The sequence below is a fragment of the Acomys russatus genome, chromosome 24 (genome assembly GCF_903995435.1).
Source record: "Acomys russatus chromosome 24, mAcoRus1.1, whole genome shotgun sequence".
Lineage (NCBI taxonomy): Eukaryota > Metazoa > Chordata > Mammalia > Rodentia > Muridae > Acomys > Acomys russatus.
In genome coordinates this window covers 51,855,772-51,875,742 of record NC_067160.1, presented here as the reverse complement: position 1 = coordinate 51,875,742, position 19,971 = coordinate 51,855,772, and the positions used below count along the sequence as shown (strand labels likewise).

The following is a 19,971-nucleotide window of genomic DNA, read 5'->3' as shown; positions in this document are numbered from 1 at the left end:
CCTAGTATCTGGCTGTGTGTGTGTGTGTGTGTGTGTGTGTGTGTGTGTGTGTGTGTGAGAGAGAGAGAGAGAGAGAGAGAGAGAGAGAGAGAGAGAGAGAGAGAGAGAGGAGAGGTTCTCTCTATATAACCCTGGCTGTCCTGGAACTCTATGAAGACCAGGCTGACCAGAAACTCAAGAGTTTTGCCTGACTCTGCCTCCCCAGTTCTAGAACTAAAGGGATGTGCCACCATGCCTGGCTATGGCACCTGGCTTTGAGGCTCACCTTTGCACATGTGCAGTCCAGGCTAAAGGGGACCCCATGGGGACAGGCGGGGCTCCTAACAGCACCGATAACTCCTAAGATGTGAGCTCTCACATTTTGTGAATGCTGTGACAGCAGCCTAGGGCAGGACGCAGCTGCCTAACCATCCTGCCGTCTGTAACCCATGAGGCTTGCTACCTTGTGGACATGGGGCTGGGGCTGGTGGGGGTACAGTAGACATGCCACTGAGGCTGACTTGAGGAGAGCTTACCTGAAGGTGGCCCCGGAAATAGCCAGTCACCAGGATGACACCGGGTGTTTGTGAAAGCTTGGACTGGATCACTGTCTTGGATACTGGTTCACCTGGCTTAGGGACAGACGTAGTTGAGTCCTTCAAATCTGTTGCCTTTTCCTTTGGAAGAGAGAGAGAGAGAGAAAAATGACGCCTGATAAGGATGCCGAAGTGCAGGAATCAGGAGCCTAGGGACAAGAGGAAGACCATTTCCTGTCTTCATTCTTTTTTGGGGGGGGGTTTTTCGAGACAGGGTTTCTCTGTGTAGCCTTGGCTGTCCTGGACTCACTTTGTAGACCAGGCTGGCCTCGAACTCACAGTGATCCACCTGCCTCTGCCTCCCGAGTGCTGGGATTAAAGGCGTGAGCCACCACGCCTGGCTCTCATTTCCTGTCTTCATGATGTCTATACTCTGGGTAAGAACACAAGTCCACAAACTGCAGAACTGTGTGTCCCTGAGGCAAGAGGCCATGACAACAAATCGCCCTTCTCAGGGCTCAGAGTAACTATGGGAGAGGCAACAGAGTCTGCACCTAGATCACACTGCTCCCCCAGAGCACACTGGGAGAGCAACTCTCCTGAGTAGCAGCCTTGAAGGTGGGTGGGGGGCATGACTGGTCAGCCATCTTCACACCCCAGGAGGGTCCTAGTTTCCCTGGCACCCAGCCTGCTCAGCTGCATATTAAGGGACCAAGTGAGGAGAGATGGATGTTGCAGGCTATGTGGGCAGCTCGTGTGTGCCCCCTTCCCTAAGATAGCCAAAGGTGGGAGGTCAGACCCAGGGCTCAGAGCTGCACGCTCAGTCGAGCGCCATGATTTCCCCATCTGTAAGTGGAAGTGAAAATAGCACCCAGTCCCTGGGCTGTTTGGGGCAGCTGAGTGAGGACAGGCAAAGGCCATTAAGAGCAAGTACCTGCAGGAAAAAGCCCTGAGCCACCACACCTTTTGAGCAGACAATGAACTCCCCACCCTGCAGGACAAAGCTGGGATCAGGACTTTGAAAGTCCATCCCCTGGGGATCAGATGAGCAGTGTTCAAGCTGGTAGAATAAAGGGCGGCATTTCCTTTTGGTTCTGATTTTAGTGAGGCAGAACCCTACCCATCTCTGACAAGCTGCAGAGGGGCCACGTGCTGTGCTATATGCACATGGCCACCAGAGGGCACCAGAGGCTGAGGTTTGAGCAAGCTATGGGCACAAGGCGCAAAGATGGTGGGGACAGCTACCTGGGGCTTGAGTTCACTACAGCGGGTTTTTGCAGGACTTCACCAACAGGGCTCTAGATCTTTCCACATGAGTCCTACAGCTGCTTGTATTGAGCCTGGGGGTGTCCCCGCTGTTCACAAGGGAGACAGTTCAACTTGAAACATCTCAGAGCCCCTAAAACCAGAGCAAGAAGGCCAGTGAAACTGTTGGGAGGCCAGTGCCACTTCAGTTGTGCTATCCCTGGTCTGGGTATCCATAGGGGTACTCATGTGCCTGTCTCTACATGTATTCGGCACCAGATAACACACACACACACCTCTTCCCCCCGGCCCACGACCTCTGGAGAGGTCCTGGGACCAGTGTAGGGACCAGCACTTGGTGGCAGTGTCTGCCTGTCTGGAGCACTTACTGGAGACTGCACATGCAAGGAAGCAGTTGTCCCAAGAGAATGGTAGAGAGGGTGACCAAGAGGCAGAGCCAGGCTGGGGATGTGGAGATGCTGAAGAGCTGGCTGAGGCAGGTCCCCACAGGACACTGGCAGAGTCCCGCTGAAAACAGGGGACTCCGTGGCCAAGGTATGAGTAGGTTGCTAGGGCCCCAGAGCAAAGAGGTCTCTGGATAACCTCCAGAGTGGGTCTCTGGCCTTTGGAGAAGGTTAATAATGAGCCTATTGCTGTCTTGACTTGTGTGGCCTGGGAGCCAAGGCCTGGAATTGTTCTAGCTCAGAACTTGCTATGTAGACCAGCCTGGCCTTGAGCTCAGAGCCCCTGCCTCTGTCTTCTGAGTGCTAGAATTTTGTTTTTGTTGTTGTTTTTTCTGAGACAGGGTTTCTCTGTGTAGCCTTGGCTGTCCTGGACTCGTTTTGTAGACCAGGCTGGCCTCGAACTCAGAGATCGTTTGTTTGTCTTCAAGACAGGGTTTCTCTGTATAGCCTTGGCTTTCCTGGACTCACTTTGTAAACCAGGCTGGCTTCAAACTCACAGAGATGCTCCTGCCTCTGCCTCCCAAGTGCTGGGACTACAGGATGTGCCATTGCCCTCAGATTTTATTTTTATTTTTTATTTTGTATGTTCGTGTGTGTGTGCCTGGGTGATGTGTGATATGTGCACCACATGTGTGAATTAACCCCCAGCGGTCAGAAGTTATTGGATCCCTTGGAACTGGGGTTACAGGTGGCTGTGAGCCACCATGTAGGGGCTGAAAACGGAAACTTCCTTGGGCAAGAGCAGCCAATAATCTTCCCCCCCCCCAACCCACTCCACTCCACCCCACCCCGACTCCGGCTACTGCTCTCTCGAAGCCAGTAATCTCAAACGCTGAGGCATCTCTCCAGTCCCAACACTGAAGGTTTTTCTTTTAATGACTTATTTTTATTTTAATGTGCATTGGTGCTTTTGCCTGCATGTGTGTCTGTGTGAGGGTGTCAGATTCCCTGGGACTGGAGTTACAGACAGTTGTGAGCTGCCATGTGGGTGTCAGGAATCGAAACTCAGTCCTCCAGAAGAGCAGCCAGTGGTGCTCTTAACCACTGAGCCATCATACTGGCCCCAACACTGAGATTTTATATGTGCACCATCACTTTTTAAAAAAATTTTTTATTAATTTATTCATATTACATTTCGATTGTTAGCCCTTCCTCTGTTTCCTCCCGTTCTTCCCTCCCTCCCACTTCCCCCCTTCTCCCCTCCCCTATGTCTGTGATTGAGGGGGACCTCCTCCCTCTATAGGTGCTCTCAGAATAGTGCACCGTCACTCTTGACGCACTCCGTAGATAGTAACCCAGCACCCTGTATGCCGCGTTGTGGTGCAGCCCGCTGGAGGCACTGTGGGACTGAGAAACACGGAGCCAGCAGGCACGCTGACAGGATGATGTCAAGCACCCTGCAAGAAGAGCGTTAGCCACTGGCACTGAGAGGAAGTATAGCCCAGGCTGCGGGCATAGCCCGTGCAAAGAGCCAGCTGCGAGGCAGCTTCTTCCAGGGACCTGAAGCCGAGAGCCTCCTTAGAAAGGCTTTATTTCTTATCCTTGGCCACTCCACTGTGAGTGGAACCCCTGCCTGCCCGGAGAGATGCACAGAGCTCAAGTCCGCAGCCCCTAGATTTGAAAGAAAAGCCTGGAAATATGAGCCTAAGACTGGGGGGAGGGGTACAAGGGGGGGTCGTTTTGAAAATGGCACCATCTGCAGGGCTATCCTGGGGCAGATGGGAGGCACTCCCTCTTCCCTGCCCTCCCATTCCCATGGGCGCTCACTGGGGTACACGCATGTACACGTGCACCAGTGTGTGGACATGTGTGTGATAGGACACTGTCCCCCTCTTCCAACCCCTACTTGGGGATGCTACCAGGAGCCGCGCCAGCCCTGGGAGTGCCATGGCCCATCAAGGGAGTGCAGGGCCCTAGGCTCTTCTTGCCTAGGCCAGCATTTGAATCAAGAAAGCCTGTTTGTCCAGCTTTTCCAAGGTTCTCAGCTTCTGAACAGATGGGTGTCCATCCCCCTGCCGTGTCTGGGTCAGCAGACAGCAGCCCAGCCGGGCCTGGCTCTGGAGGCACAGGCTGCCTTTTGTGTTGGTGAAACATGAGGCCGTGGGGAAAGAGCGGCCAGGCCAGGTAGCACTTGGCCGTGGGCAGCACAAATCTAAGATCGTGCTAGATGTTCTGGCTTCCTAAGGGTGTTGGCATGTGGGTCTGGGGGAGAATGCTGCTCTCCTCACCTCAGTGTCCCATCTCGCCCCCCTCCACCCCCATGGGGCTGCTTCTATAGAGCTAATGGGCTCACTGCACCTACCCAGCTGATAACACTCAGGATAGTTGTGGTTTGCCTGTGTGACCCTAGGCACTGGCTTACCATCTCTCGCCTTTTCTTTGTTCATCTATAAAATAAGGTTAATGGCCCATGGTCCCTGCGACCGCCATTGTGACAGTAACAGTAGGTACTCGGTGTAGGGACTGAATGGAGACTTGAGGGCCTGGCTGTGGGGACACGGGGCCCAGTGTCCAAGAGGCTTGGCAGCAGCTCTCTACAGCTCCCGGCTCCGGGGAGGGGCTGGAAGCAGGCTTTCCGCACCACCTGACAAGACTCTGGAAAATAACATGTTATTCCCACTGCTGCCTGGCTGCGCCCGTGCAGTTTTCACAGTAGGCGAAGGGGGCCTCTATTATTTCACAGCGCCTGAGCCTCCCTCTCTGTGAGTGGCAGAGCAGGCAACACAGAGACAGTATCCCTGTAGCCTGTGCCCACCCTGCCCCTCTTCCTCTCGCCTCGTGGGCGTTGGCCAAGATGACCAAATACTGGCTGTGGGACCTGTCCAGTGATGCTGAGGCCCTGTGGTTGGGCGTCTGACCCTGCCGGGGGTTGGGGGGTGGTGCGGGGTGGATGACCATGTTCTCATACTGTGCCCCTTCAGGGCCTCAGTCTCTCTGTGCAGAGAGAGGCTGAAAGCAAAAGGCCCTTCCAGGTCACTTAGCTCTGTTGCCCCCTCCAAACACTCACTTTAGAACTGGGGAAACTGAGCCTTGGGGAGTGACAGGAATTATCACCTTGTGGCTGTGGAAGGTCAAAGCGTGTGAATGTGGCAGCATGAGGGCCCGTGTTTTCCTACTTGGAGTATCTGGGATACCAGTCTCCTGGACCAGAGGAACAGCACCCTCCCACATGTATCCCCTAGGCTGTGCACGCATGCGCACACATGTACCCCACCCTGTCCCCCACAGCGCATGCACTTAGACATGTCTCTATATGCACGCGCTCTGCCCCTGGTTTGAACTATGCCTCTGTGCTGTCACCTGTGCCAGCCTTCCTTACATAACCATAGTGGCCTATGCACGCTGAGTGGGCCCCTCACAGGAGCTCTGGTCTGGGGGTGCCCTGGGGTGCCCAGTCCTGGCCCCTCCCATGGAGCAGTGTCTGCTTTTTCCATCTCTGTCCTTAAACCAGGCCAGCACATGTCAGAGGCTGCTATAGGGTGAGAAGAGAGCCGTCTGCCATTTTGTCTTCCACCCCCTGGTGCCATCTGGGGCTCTCATCAGCCCTTGTTCTCTGTTTCAGGGCAACGACCAGGTCCGTTTTGAGCTCACCTGCTACTCATTGGCACCCCAGATTAAGGTAAGACGTGGCTCCTCCCTCTCTTGGGCATCAGGAGCAGGACACAGGAGGCCAGGGAAGTGACAGGGGCAGGGTCCTTGTGCTGTTGACTCTGTGGCTCCTGTGGCTCCTGTGGCTTCTGTAAAGAACACCAGTGGACAGGAGGTGGCAGTCTCTAGGAAGGTCGCAATCGTCCTAGCCAATCTCTCTCCCTGGAGGTGCAGTCCAGGCCCTGGGAGGCAGTGGGGGAGAAGGGGAGGCGCAGGGGATTGGTGTCTTTGTCATTCTCTGGGCACGCAAGCCAGAACACTCTGAGCCTCAGTCTCCTGTTGCCACCCTCTCCGGATGTTTGTGGCTGACCCCCCTCCGTGTCTCAGACCTTTCCCCCAGGGTCTCAGTAATTGGCTGCCCCTGCCTTTGGCGTGTCACCTGGGTTGCACACATGAGTACAGTCCAGGCCGTTCCCTTCAGACAGATGCAATCCCGAGGGAACATTGCTGAATCTTCCAGTTGCCTCGATTAAAAAACTACGATAAAAACTGGGCATAGTGATACCCATCTTTAATCCTGGCACTCAGGAGGTACAGGAAGACAGATCGCTATGAGTTAAAGGCCAGGCTGGTTTACATGCTCAGTTTCAAGCCAGGAGCTTGTCTCGAAACAAACAAACAAACAAAAAACAGAGAGACACAGACAGACAGACAGAATCGGGTGACATAATCATTTAATACTGTGTTGAATCCCATGCGTTCAAACGTTACCCAGCATGGAAAATCGACATTTCTCAAACTGCTAAAGGTTTTGTGTCCTTTCTTGGTTCTGATCCTTCAGATCCGGTCTCGTTGACTGTGGTTGCGGTCTGATTTACACAACCTCGATTTGTGCTCCTTGGGAAAGCCCAGGAGACCTAATCCTCCCCCCTTGCCCCCCCCCCCCACCGGGCTTCTTCATCTTTCCCTGTCCCTTGCATGGACGGGGCTGGCCTGGAAGTGAGCTATAATGAGTTCTGATACATTTGACCTCTACAGGCCAGGCCTCCAAAGGCGACTCTCAGCACAGTAGCTGCGCTGCAGGGCCTCTGGCAGAGCCCGGGCCCCTCCTTCCACCTTTGCTTAGTGTTCCCACGGCCACTTGTTGGGGCTAGGATAACTATTTTCTGGGTCCTCATCTACAGAGGCCAAGCCCAGGGGCTGTGGCGGGTTAGGGGCAGGGGCCCCAGCTAGTTGTCTCTGGGAGCCCTGCCGAACAGCGAGTATTCTCACGGCTGAGTCTGATCGCCTAAGGCTGGGCCTCGAGAAGTGTGCCCACCCAAGTACCATGACACCAGTGACATTGCACTGGGAGTTCTGTTTCTTGGAGACCTGTCCCTAACCCTGCATGCCAGCGGGGCCCAAGCAGAATAGGTGTGGCTGGAACTCTCCCTCTGACCTGCCACAGCTCTACAGGGGGCTGCGGCGGCGGCCAATGAAGCTATGTCATCTTGCTTCTACACTGTTCAGTTCATTAAGGGTCGCTGAGCCGTGAGGCTTACTTCAGACACTCAGGGCTCAGCTGGAGAAACTGAGGCCCAGAAGGATGCACAGCCAGCCATTTGGTCATGGAACACAGGCCTTTCTCTACAACCCAGTATTCTTTCTGAGGTCCCCATTTGCTCCCCAGATTAAATCTTCCCAGGTTTCACAGCAGGAGACTCCTTACCTAGAAAGGTGTGTAGCTGGCCCCTCCCAGGTCCTGACCCCTTTGTCCCGCCCCCAGGTCATTGCCCCCTGGAGGATGCCTGAGTTTTACAACCGGTTCAAGGGCCGAAATGACCTGATGGAGTACGCAAAGGTAGGTCTCTTTGCCTCGGCTGAGCTGCCAGGCCTGTGGGAGCCAGTGGCCAAAGGGCAAACTGATCCCTACCGGATACAAGATGGAACCTCATCCCGACATCAGCCTTGTAGAAGTGTGGTCATTTCCCAGATGGGCATCCTAGCTCACTGAGCCATTTGCTACCATCCTGAAGGAGATAAAAATCCTGTGTGCTACTCCCGAGTGGAACGTGGAGGTGTGGGTCCCCAGGGGACTGCCAGGAAGGGGGAGGAGGGGCCCTGAGCAGAGATGCTGTTCTCGGCACCTCAATTACCTGGCCGCTAACTGTCCCCAGTGCTTTCTTTGGAGCAGGTAGAAGCTCCCGGGCCAATGTCTGTCAGACAAAGCCTTTTGTGGTGCCAGCTTTTTTTTTTTTTTTTAAATACAAGTTGCAATAAAACATATTAGAAGTTTTACATCAAGATCCTTAGCCGCTCCCCAGGGCACCTTTCTTTTTAGCGACTCGATGGCAGCCCATGACAAACAGCCTCAATCAATCAGACAGGGGGAAAAGCAAGTCTGTGCACACACCAGAAAATTGCTCTGGTTTTTAAATAGCAGTCGCCGGGTCTGGCTGTGCAAGTTCGCTGCAGCCAAGGTGCCGCGTGGTAGGGGACGCTGCGGGGGGAACACAGGGCTGCAGGGAACGCAGCCCTGCCCCAGCCGCCAGCATCCCATTAGGCCTCTGAGCGCTGGGAGGGAAGGCGTCCCCCACCCTCTACCATCTGTTGTTTTATTATTAAGAGTCGAGTTTACAAGAGCAAACCCATATGTTGCCAAACAAATCGTCAAATAGTGGTGCTATTAAGGGAGTGGAGGTTGGCGAGGCGTCTTCCCCCCCCCCCCCCACCCTTGTCTCCTTGATGAAGAGGAATATGAACCAGGCCCTGTCTTTAGGGATAATGAATTACGAGCCCCGCGCTTGCCCTCGCTCCCTCCCTTAGTCCAGTTGGAAGCAAAGGCCAGGCCGACCTGCGGCTGCACCGTACCCTCCCTCCCAGACCCACTGGAGAGACAGCAGCCCTGGCTTTCCCCCAGCAAAGCTAAATTTGTGGTCCCTTTTTTTTTTTTTTTTTGCGGGGTGGTGGTGGTTAGGGGACAAAGTGCTTGGCTTCTGCCACCAACAACTTTCAGAATAGGAAAAGTTTGCTGGGGAAGAATGTGACGCCCACCCTTTTCCTGGGAGCTAGGTTTAGGATGGGGCTATGGGAACGCTTTAGCACATCCACCCAGGAAATGACCAGGAGAGCCAAGTAGCCAGGAGGCCTGGTGAGAGATTCACAGCCAGGCAGGGTCTAAGACAGATGAGGGGCGGCGGGGGGGAAATCAATGGGGCTTTGAAAAATCTCTGCTTTCAAAACCCCTAAGTAGCCAGGGTCAGAGGGCGCTCTGGAGGCACGGGGAAGCTTCTCTGCATGGCTTCTGTCCCTCCCCAGACCACAACCCAAGTTTCAAAACCATCCCATCATTATCGTTATCACAATTAATCAGAAATAGCAAGGACCTGATGGTGCTGACATAGACTCCCAGTACTGAGAGTGCAGAGGCAGGAGGCTCTGGAGTCCAGGGTCTGCCTGGGTAAACCAGTGAAGCTTTGCCTCACATAGAGGAAAGGGGGCTGGAGACTAGTTGCTCATTTAATGTGGTGAGTTTGACCTTAAAAAAAAAAAAAAGAGCATTAAACGTAGCTGATGCCAGCACTCAGGAGGCAGAGGCAGGCGGATCTTTGTGAGTTCGAGGCCAGCCTGGTCTACAGAGTGAGTCAAGGACAGCCAACGCTACACAGAGAGACCCTGTCTTAAAAAACCAACCCCTCCCCAAAAAGGAACTGATGCTAAAACCAGAGTTCAAGATGGTCACTGCAACAGTATCTGCCCGCCCTCCCAACCCCCTCTCCCCCCTGCACTCACCCCTTCCACCCCCACCAGCCCCTTGTCACTGGCAGGCAGTTGTTTTCTATCCTTAGTTACCCTGGTAGTCTTTGGGGTTGGGGTGCTCAGGACAGAGTGGAGTCAGGTAGAGCTCCTCAGCCTGTAATGTGCACTAGCCGCCATCTATGGCTCTGCTGGGCATAGCCACCTGTCCTGCCCTGCCCTACCTTCCTCCCCTCGCTCTGGAATAGAGCCTAACTGAGAAGGAGGGTGAGGGTCCCACCCACACCACCCTAAAAACAAAGGCTGCAGGGAATCTGGCCAACCACTTTCTTAGCAAAGTGGCACCATTGGGTGTCACTTGCACTGTCTTCCAAAGTCTCGGTCCCCAGCCTGGATGGTTTTGGTTTGGGGGGGGGGCATTGTTTTGGGGTTTTTTGTGGGTGTTTTGTTTTGTTTTTTGACACAGTGTTTCTCTGTGTAGCCCTGGCTGTCCCAGACTCACTTGTAGACCAGGCTGGCCTTGAACTCACAGAGATCCAGCTGCCTCTGCCTCCTGAGTGCTGGGATTAAAGGCGTGAGCCACCACGCCCGGCTAGATCTAGATAGATTTGGGAGACACATTCCCCTCAGCACTGAGCAGCTGGGAGATGAAGTGCTCTGGTTGCCTATACTGTTTAAGCCAAAGGACAAAAATTTCAGGGGCAACTGTGGCTTTGCTGTGGGGGTCGTTGCTGTCGGGGTGCTTACTACACAATCTGATCTGACATTCATCTTCCTGCCTCTGCCTCCTGCGTGCTGGGGTTCCCACATGGGCCACCCAACATCGCTTTTTCTTTTTTAAGTTTAGCTAAAGGGACAGCCCAAGGGGGCTTTCCTTCTGTTCTTTTAGCATCACGTTAAGGTTAGGACTATAATGAAGCACTCTCACCAGCCCAGCCCTGACTTAGAATCTTAGGCACCAGCCTGTGAGCCAGAGAGACAGCCCCTGAGTGGTGCCAATGGAGGGGCCTGAGAGACACTGTCTGGCCTTGTAAATTCAGGAGCCACTAACCTGAGCTACTTCCTGAGCTCCACGCCCACCAGAGTCCAAGGGTGTAGCAGTTTCTGAGCTAAAGAAACTACAGTCAGGCATCTGGACCCAGGGACAACTAGGGCAGCCACTTCCTATTTCCCCTGGAAACTGAGCAAGGGTGGGTGGCCACTGGCTGGCCTGGTGTCTGGGCAGATCTCCTTCGGGGGTGGTGAGGGTCATTTGGAGGGGGTTGCTCCCAGGAGGCACACTGGGATGGGACTTTCTATGAGGGCCTCTCCTTTCATTAGGTCCACACGAAGTGCTGCAGGCTCAAGATAGATGCCTCTGTGGTCCGTTGTGGCTACGTGGTACTATTTAGGCTATTATAACCCCCAGCTCTTAGGATACGGTGAGTATCCATAGCCGGTGCCAAGAAATGCTTAGCTAGTACCTGCCGCCGCCGAGGGCTTCTGAGGGCCTGGGAGTGTGAGCCCGTGACATCTTCCAGAAGAAACTCCAAGGTCAGCCTCCATTCTGCTGACTTGTGATTAAATGAGGGGACCTCATTAAGGCCCTCCCTCCCTTCCCTAGGTAGCCTGGGGAGGGGAGGGGTACACGAGTGGAAGCCAGAGTTAGGGGGCTAATTGGCACCTCCTCGAGGGGTCCCAGGCTGTGAAGTATGACCTTCATGTGCCCTTTCAGGCACCTCACCCTGTCCATTTTGTCTTTGCCTGCAGCAACATGGAATCCCCATCCCTGTCACACCCAAAAGCCCCTGGAGTATGGATGAGAACCTTATGCACATCAGGTAAGTCCAGTCCCTCCCAGGACTGAGGAGATGGTCCAGGGGTTAAGGGCACTGGCTGCTCTTGCAGAGAACCTGGCTTTGGTTCCTAGTACCCACATGGTGGCTCACAGCCATCTCTAATTCCAACAGATCCAGCGCCCTCTTCTGGCCTCTATGGGCACTGCACACATGTGGTGCACATACATACATGCAGGCAAATGCTTATCCACATAAAATAAAAATAAATCTGGAAAGAGTGAGAAAGCACAGCCTCTCTGTTCCTGGGCTTGACTTTGCCATGTTCTCTCCCACTCCTGTGTGTAGGCAAGCCGTGCTATTGACCTGGCAGGCCTGGTTTCCTGAGGTATTAGGAACAACTTCTCAGAGGACAAAATCCTCAAGGATCAAAAAAGGCCTGCTGGGCGTGGTGGCGCACGCCTTTAATCACAGCACTTGGGAGGCAGAGGCAGGTGGATCACTGTGAGTTCGAGAACAGCCTGGTCTACAAAGTGAGTCCAGGACTGCCAAGGCTATACAGAGAAACCCTGTCTCGAAAAACCAAAAAAGAAAGAAAGAAAGAAAAAGGGCCTGAATGGGATGAGTGTTTGAGGCCCCCATGTATGGAGTCCCAGGGCTGCACCCACAAGACTGAGTTGGGGGGCCACCCACCTCTTCCTTGCACCCTGCAGTTCCCACAGCTAAGCCGGGTGGCTCAGAATGTTCTGGGTAGGATTGGCAGCGGGTGCTTTGGCAGACAGAAAAGGCAGAGCCGACTGTGGGCAATCCACAGGATTGGGGGGTAGGGGTGCGTGGCATTATTATGTATACTCAACTCACCTTTCCCCTGCAGCTATGAGGCTGGGATCCTGGAAAACCCCAAGGTAAGCCCCTATGCTATCTGACGGATGTGAGGCCTAGTTTGAAATTTCACAAGGGGCCAGAGTCACAGCGTGCTCTGCCTCTCAAACTCTCCCCATGGGCCACTCTGCCTGCCCTTTTCATGCTGCTCTCTGAGCCCCATTCCCTACCTCTGCCTCCCCCACACACCCCCTTTTTCTAATTGCTGTAGAGATGTATGGTAGAAGGGACCATTTCAGGAAAGCGGAGAGAAAGTGATTGAAAGACAATAAAGAAGTGATTAAGCAGATGAGGCACTTTGTGGGAGGGCTCAGCTTGTGCCCACCATCTCTGGGCAGACGGCTGGGCCACACTGGCTGCCTGGGTTGGGGGTGAGGCTAGAACCCAATGACCCATGATGCCAGTCAGCAGCCTCCTGGCTTGGCCAGGGTGAGCCTTTCAGACCCACTTCAAATGTAAGGTTTCTGTCCCCAGAGGCTGCGTCATCGCCTTCTGCCCACCGTAGGAAAGGGGGAGGGGGGCAGGCTGAGCGAAGCTTATCGCAGGAAGAGAGAAATCTCTTTGTCCCCAAGGAATGACTCCAGTTCCTGGCACAGCCCCACCCCCAGGTGGCTGTTTTGAGGGGTGGGTTTGTCTGCCTGGAAGACACTGGAGAATTTGGGCAGTTGGGCCTTGGGGATTCCGAAGGATGACAGGCAGATTAGGGCAGCAGCTGCATGCCAAAGTGCCTGGGTGCCCCATCCCCCCCCTGCCAGCCCCTCCCCCCTACTTGCCCAGGTCTGCATTTCACTGACGCCCATCCCTACGTTCCCCGCACTGGCCACACCAGGTCCACCCACCAGTTCGTGATGGCCCTCTCACCCCCAGACCTGGCTCTGGCATTTTCCTGCTTTGGTTTCCTTGGATTCTGACTGAGCAGTCTCATTCTATGGTTGGGGAAACTGAGGCCCAGAGCAGTGACTCACCCTTCATGCAGCTGCTGAGCAAGAACTGAAGCCGGGGCTCCCAGTACGCCTGTTCTCCCCATACCCACAGCTGGCCACCCTGTCTGAGCCCCCAGTTCCTCTTGCACAAAGAAAGAGAAAGTGTGTAGGATGGCATGGGACAAGGTCTGAGGCAGGGGCATGAGGGCCTGGTGCCCTCCTCAGGCCACAGTTAAAATTAAGTGTCCTAGGTCTGCTCAAAGCTTCCCATCACCGAGCAGTGAGAACAGGCTGGACTGGCTACCAGTGCAGAGGCCATGGCATTGCTGAGCCCACACTTGTCTTTAGGGAAAAGCTGGTGCCCTTGCCCCCCCCCCCCCACTGCTCCCCTGGGGACTGATGGGCCCATGGGGCTGCTGCCTGCTGGCCACAGGTTTTTCCAGTTCATGCTCTGCTGACCCCATGACACTCAGGCCAACCACTGCTCATTAGCCAGTCAGTCACACCGAGGGGGGCCCAGGACTGAGCACTCATAGGTACTTTCAGGCTGGGCTCCTGTGGGCCAGGTACACTGGGGAAAAGTCCCCGGCCTCCGCTCAGCAGCCTGTTGGCTTTATCCTCACTAGAGAAACAACACCCTCAAATTGGCCACCCCAGAACTGGGGAGGCAGAGCTGAAGCCACGTGAACAGCTTGGGGGCCTGGTGTGATTACCATGGCTGGGTCAGATCTGGGTCCCAGGGCTAGCATCTCTTCATCTACAATACTGTCACTGCCAGGGGCTCAGGCCCCAGAGAAAAGTAGGTCCCTAAAACTCTGCTTCTCACTGCTGTACACTCTCCAACCAGTCTTCCCTCATCTAGGACTAGGAAACGGAATGGGGCTGGGCTGGGTAGGAGGAGCACAGATGCAACAGCTCGGTTGCTGAGAGACACCCAGCGTCCTGGCCAGGAGGACCGACAACATTGTCTTCTCTGTTGGCTTGGTCATGGAGGGCTTTCCCCCACCCTCCAGCACCCAGATGCTTCTGTGTCCATGCAATGTGTCGTGTCCTCTCTCTCCCCTCCCCTCCACCTTCCCTTCCCTCCCCCACCCTCAGGGAGGAGCACTGAGAGCTTCAAGGGGCCCCTCCCCCCCCCAAAAAAAAGACCCGAGGTCTGCGGAAGGGAGGGTTTGAGGCAGATGGCTGAGCCATTTTCTGCCTCCGCCAGAGCTGATTGAGGAGCAATGAGGCAGCTAACACGAAGAAAGATAGAAATTTACTTGCTTTAACTTCATACGGCCCCACAGTGAAAGAGTTCATTCAGCCGCCGGCCGCCATATCTGATGGATGAATAAGCCACCCCCGCATCCATCATGCCTCTACATCGTGGGTTAGTTCATGGGCCATTTGCCGCAATCTCTCCTTCTAGGGCCCTGTTTCATGCTTTCTTTTGCTGCCCAACCCCAACTCCCACATCTCTCTCTCTCTCTCTCTCTCTCTCTCTCTCTCTCTCTCTCTCTCTCTCTCTCTCTCTCTCTCTCTCTCTCTCTCTCTTCCCCCCCCCCCATTCCTCCCCCCACCCAGATGACATTGGAAGTGAGCCCTCCCGCTGGGGTGGATAAATGGCACCAGATACTCCTCAACGGAACTATTTGTCATTTGAACCGGGCTTTTAGGACTGAGAGTTAAAAAGAAGGCAGGCAGCTCAGAATGCAAAGCAAACATTGGTTTATTTCTCTTCAGTTATTCGGTGGCCACCTCAGCCCCAACTACTGCTGTGGAGGATGCGAACTCATCCTCTCCTCAAGACTTTCCTGTCCCTTGTGTCCCTTCCCAAGGCGTCCATCTTCTACTGCTAGGCAATGTGTCCAGATAAAGGACAGGCTCAAACCTGAAGTGGCTGCCATCACTACAGCCGGGCATAGCACAGCCAGCAGTAGGGGGAGAGGTCTGACTTAAGCCAAGGCTTGGGGAGCTCTGGGCAGGTGGGGAAGTACCGCTGTGCCGCTCACTCATCCTGAGGTCCAGCCTCAAATCATTTAACCTTCGAGCTGAGTGAGCCTCAAGGCCTTTCTATGCCCAAGGAATGGTGGTCTTTGCATTGCCCAGAGGGGGATCTGGGAACATGGCATTTCTCCGAAGTCGGCTTCCTGGTGAATGGTGTGACACTCAATCGTAGGCATCAAATTGTTTCTCAGCCCAGGTTACCATAGCAGCTGAGAAGCAACGTGAGGTGCTGGAAAGAGCACTAAGCTGTGACTTGGACCAGCTACATCTCTGAGCCTTACTTTCCCTCTGTTTGCTGGAGGGGTGTTTCTTAAAAGACCCTTCTCGCCTCCCTAGGTCTGTCCTTCAGGCCACCTGTGTGCCTACCACACAGATAGCACTTTAGGAGGGGATGACTGCCAGCCCAGCATCCCTTGGAGCTCAGTTGTAGAGTGCGAAGAGTAAACCTTCCCATTGGGTGTGGCACCAAGGATTCTTAAAATATGACACTTCTAATGTTAAATCCAGAAGGGGAAGGGGAAGAAGGCCATTGGTCACTCCAGCACAGAGCTGATGGGTAAAGTTGGCCCAGGTTACCTTCCTGTGGCCTCTTTTAGAGGGAGTCACAGCGCCCATCACTAGGCTGTGTCTCCACCTTCAGAGGGAATGACCATTCACACCAGGCCTTGCTTAACATGTAAGTGTTAAGACAGTCAGGGGCGCCCAGGCGTGGTGGCACACTCCTTTCATGCCAGCATTAGGGAGGCAGAGGCATGTGGATCGCTGTGAGTTTGAGGCCAGCCTGGTCTACAAAGCGAGTCCAGGGCAGCCTAGGCTACACAGAGAAACCCTGTCTTGAAAACCCAAATGAACAAGTCAGAGGCACAGACCCTTTCCCTTGGTGGAAACTGAGGATCAGAGAAGTACAGTCACTTTCTAAAGGCTGCACAGCCTGGCATCTGGCTTACGGATATTTCCCCCATTCTAATACAGTTGAGTCAGGTGGGTAACCCCAGCACTTGGGAGTTAGGGGCCAGGAAGATCAGAAGTTCAAGGCCAATCTGGGTTACAAAATAGCACAAAGCAGACTTCACCACAGTTGTTGAGGTCCCACATGCTGGGTGGCCAGGAAGGTTTTGGGGCTGCCATTGACTCGGCAGTCAACAGTGCCTCCCTGAAGCATCCGTTTCTGTCCCCGTAGATGGGGTAGCGACATTTGTTCCTACCAGGCAAGGCTGCTTGGAACTCCAGATGAGCAGTGGGGTGTGAACGGGCTGGAGGTTGTGGACAGAAAGGCATTGCCTGCAGTCCCCAATGTCAGCCGGTGGACAGAGCAGCTGGGCACAGGATGCCCTCCCCGCTCTGCCCCAGACAAACGTGAGCAGTCAGGCCCAGCCATTCTTGTCCTCATGGTGGCAAGTATCCATGCTTCAGGCCCGGGTTCAGGGGGAGCTGGAGCCTCTAGAGGCGAGACAGGATTTCGAGTTAAGTCCTTGGGCAGCTAGCGGCCCCTCTGCCTCCGAGCTAAAGAAGAGAGGCCCATTTTCTAACGCACCCAAGAAAAAATATACATAAAGGTTGATGTGTTTTCAAATGGTTTTTGCTTTGTTCTTCTCTTTTCTCCCCAAGAGTATTAACCTCAAGGACCCCAGGGACGGCTCGGCCCGCTAGAGCACCTGCTGGGGTCACGCGCAGTCATTAGCTTTGCGGTCAGTGCAGAATAAACCCCAATTCCAGGCACTGACGCGAGCGAGCGAGCGAGTGTGCGTGTGTGCGTGTGTGTGCAGCTCCTGGGAAGCCTGTGCACTGCAGTCCTGCGGAACTCACACTCTTTCCTGCCTGACTTGTTTCTCTCCTGCTATTCTACCTCCAGCTGTGGGGGCGTCAAAGAAAAAGATGAGATCAAGTTGAGGGGAAAAATTGTCTGATTTCTTGAGCCCTTTGTTTCTCAGGCCCCTGGCAGGCGGGGCTGGCTGGGAGCTGAGAGTCCTCTGGACCAGCTGGCTTGATAGGGAAATGCCAGGGGCCGGCAGTCCTAGACAGGGGCGAGGAGGGACAGGTCCCTGAGGGAGGTAGGAGGCAGGTGTGTTGTTTGGTGCAGCTCATGATGACCCAAAGCCCTACTCCTTTCTCTTTTAGAATCAAGCACCTCCAGGCCTCTACACAAAGACCCAGGACCCTGCCAAAGCACCCAATAGCCCAGATGTCCTTGAGATAGAATTCAAAAGAGGTACGTGCCCACCCATTGAGAACGAAAGGGGAAGCCAGGCGTGGCAGCACACACCTTAATCCCAGAACTTGGGAGGCAGAGGCAGGCGGATCGCTGTGAGTTCGAGGCTAGCCTGGTCTACAAAGTGAGTCCAGGACAGCCAAGATAACATAGAGAAACCCTGTCTCAAAAAAGCCAAACAAAACAAAAAGAACAAAAGGGGGTGGACTTCCCAGGCCCTCGAACCCCTTGGATTCTTGGGAGCTAGAGTACAAACAGGGTCTTTGAAAGTTCCCAACAGTATGAGACTCCAGGCCACTAACACTGAATTTTGGTAGAGAGCCTTCTGTCCCAAGGTAGCTGGTTTTGTGAAAGTCACTCTCTACTTCCGTGAGCCTCAGTTTCCCCATCTATAAACTGAAGGCGGGAGTGAGTACCTCCTTTGAGAGCCTACCCAGAAAGCTTAGCTCATCCTAACTTAGTTGCCTGGGGTCTCCAGTCACCTGGACTCATAGTCGCCTCTCCGGGTCCCTCTCCCTTGTCCTGGACGAAGAAATGGGCCTTAGTCATGCCTGCTGATTGGAGCAGAACTTCACTGAGGGAGGGGATGGGGATACGAGGGGCAGACTCTTCCAGGAAGGCTTCCTGCAGGAGATGATACCTACTAGAAGCTAGAGGTCCCATGAGGCCGCACAAACCCAGGCAGGGAAGCCAGCCAGCCACTGAGTGGCCACCAGGTCCGGGATCCACTGAGCGGCCGCCAGGTCCCAGCACAAACAAGAGGGACTCTGATGTTCAGACTCTCTCCAAATTGGAGGACAGGGTGATGGGAAGCGGCGGGGGGGGGGGGGGGGGGGGGGGGACGACAAGGCTGGAGATCAACCCCAGGCATCCGCTGGCTGCAGTGACCTCACAGAACTTCACCTTTTGGGGGGCTGAGGTGTACATGCCTGTAAAGGCCATGAAAAGGCCGTTTGCAGGTACCTATTTTAACGTGTGCCTAGAGTGAGGGTTTGGTACTGTTATGGGTCTTGTACCTCCAGCCTCTCCCAAAGGGCTGTCTGACCTGCCAGTGCCTTCTTTGTGCCTCTTTAACTGTAGCGCCTTACATATCACACCACTCAGGGACCAAGAAGACCATGCTTGAGACCCCAGACACAGTGGAAGCCTTGGTCCCCTCTCTCAAGGCCTCTCTCTGTTGGGAGCAACGGGCCTCCTCCTTGGGGCTTTACTCTGAGCAGATGGTAGGATGAGCCATGCCACAGAGCAGGCTTCTCTCAGAGGGCCCTCCAACCCCTGGGAGCTGGGAGAGAGCAGAGAGTGGGAGGTAAGGAGGAGGTGGCAGAGGGTCGCAGGCACAAGCCTCCAGCAGCCCATCCTGGAAGAGCAGGGTAGCCCCAGGCAGAGTTGAAGAAGAGCCGGCCTATCTGAAAAAAAAAAAAAAAAGGAGAAGGGGAATCTGAAAAAAAAAAAAAAGGAGAAGAGGGAGGGAGGCGCCCTTCCCCTCGCATAGTCCTCATTCACTCTCTAGTTAATTTATTTGAAGTTTTAATCTAATTATTAACTATTTTAAAAGCTAAGAGGCTTTCTCCGGCGGCAGCCCCAACAATGTCCACCTCTCCTCCCAGGCAGGCCCCATCCAAGGCCCCAGCGTTGGATGATAATAGAGCCAGGGGAGGAGAGAAAGAGAGAGGCGAGGGGTAGGGGGTGGCAAGGGGGGCTTAAGGTTCATTATTGGGCCGACTTACATTTAATAGCAATTTACAACCAAGTTATAAAACCCCTGGAAATGGGGGTTAAGAATGGCGAGCCTGTCAGCGCCCTGAGCCGAGCCCCCCTCCAAATGGCGCCTGGCTAATAAAGATTCCAAAGCCGCTATTGAGCCCTGATTGGCACCCGATGGCTCGCTACATGGTAATGAGCCAGGCAGATGGGTGGGGGATTAGCCGCCAACTTTGAACAGCTTTTCTTTGTCACTGTTACGGCTCTCTTGTTAGCCCCCTAATACATTTATTGCCCATTTCACACCGCTCGAGAAAGTGCTCCTTGCTATTCAGAGTCAACCCCAAACCCACCCACTGCCCCCTCCTCACCGCCCCCCTCCACACACGGCCCTTCCCTGCCTGAGCCTTGGCCGTCTCCCTCCTGCCACCCCAGACAACACATCCCAGAACTCAAGGGTGTCTGCTGGAGTGGGCATCACCCCAGCTCATCCATCAGGTGGTTTTCTGAGGGCCTGGGTTGGGTACAAGGGTGGGGCTGAGAGGCCCAGATCTACTCGGCAAGCAGAATAGAGCTGCTTAGATGCGCGTGTGCACGCGCGCTTGTGTGTGTGTGTGTGTGTGTGTGTGTGTGTGTATACGCGCGCGCGTGCTCTCTCTCGTGCACACACACGCCTGTGCGTACTCACAGGGTTTGGCTGCACCTCAGCCAGGCGGCCCCTGGGTAGCTGGTGGGGACAGAAGGTGCTTACTGGTAAGACAATGCCGAAGCGTGAAATTCAATTAGTTCAGGGCCTGGTTCCAATTTCACAGCCCCTAAATGCTAAAGGGGCAGAGAGAATGGGAGGGAAGGGGCGAGCGTTTTTATTGCATTTTTCCCTTTCATTCTGGGGGGCTCTCTCGCCCCTTCTCTCCCCCCAGCACAGGGCTTTGAAGGAGTCATTCG

The 19,971-nt window shown here is 54.5% G+C and overlaps 1 protein-coding gene across 1 annotated transcript in view; it reads left to right on the top strand.

Moving 5' to 3' along the window:
- The window catches only part of Ass1 (argininosuccinate synthase 1), a 52,264-nt gene that overhangs the window by 12,282 nt on the left and 20,011 nt on the right, over positions 1–19,971 (top strand). Inside the window, exons 6-10 of the mRNA XM_051166198.1 lie at positions 5,787–5,843; positions 7,578–7,652; positions 11,297–11,367; positions 12,197–12,227; positions 17,235–17,325. Coding sequence (XP_051022155.1) covers positions 5,787–5,843; positions 7,578–7,652; positions 11,297–11,367; positions 12,197–12,227; positions 17,235–17,325 — 325 coding nt within the window. The remainder of the gene's footprint in view (positions 1–5,786; positions 5,844–7,577; positions 7,653–11,296; positions 11,368–12,196; positions 12,228–17,234; positions 17,326–19,971) is intronic.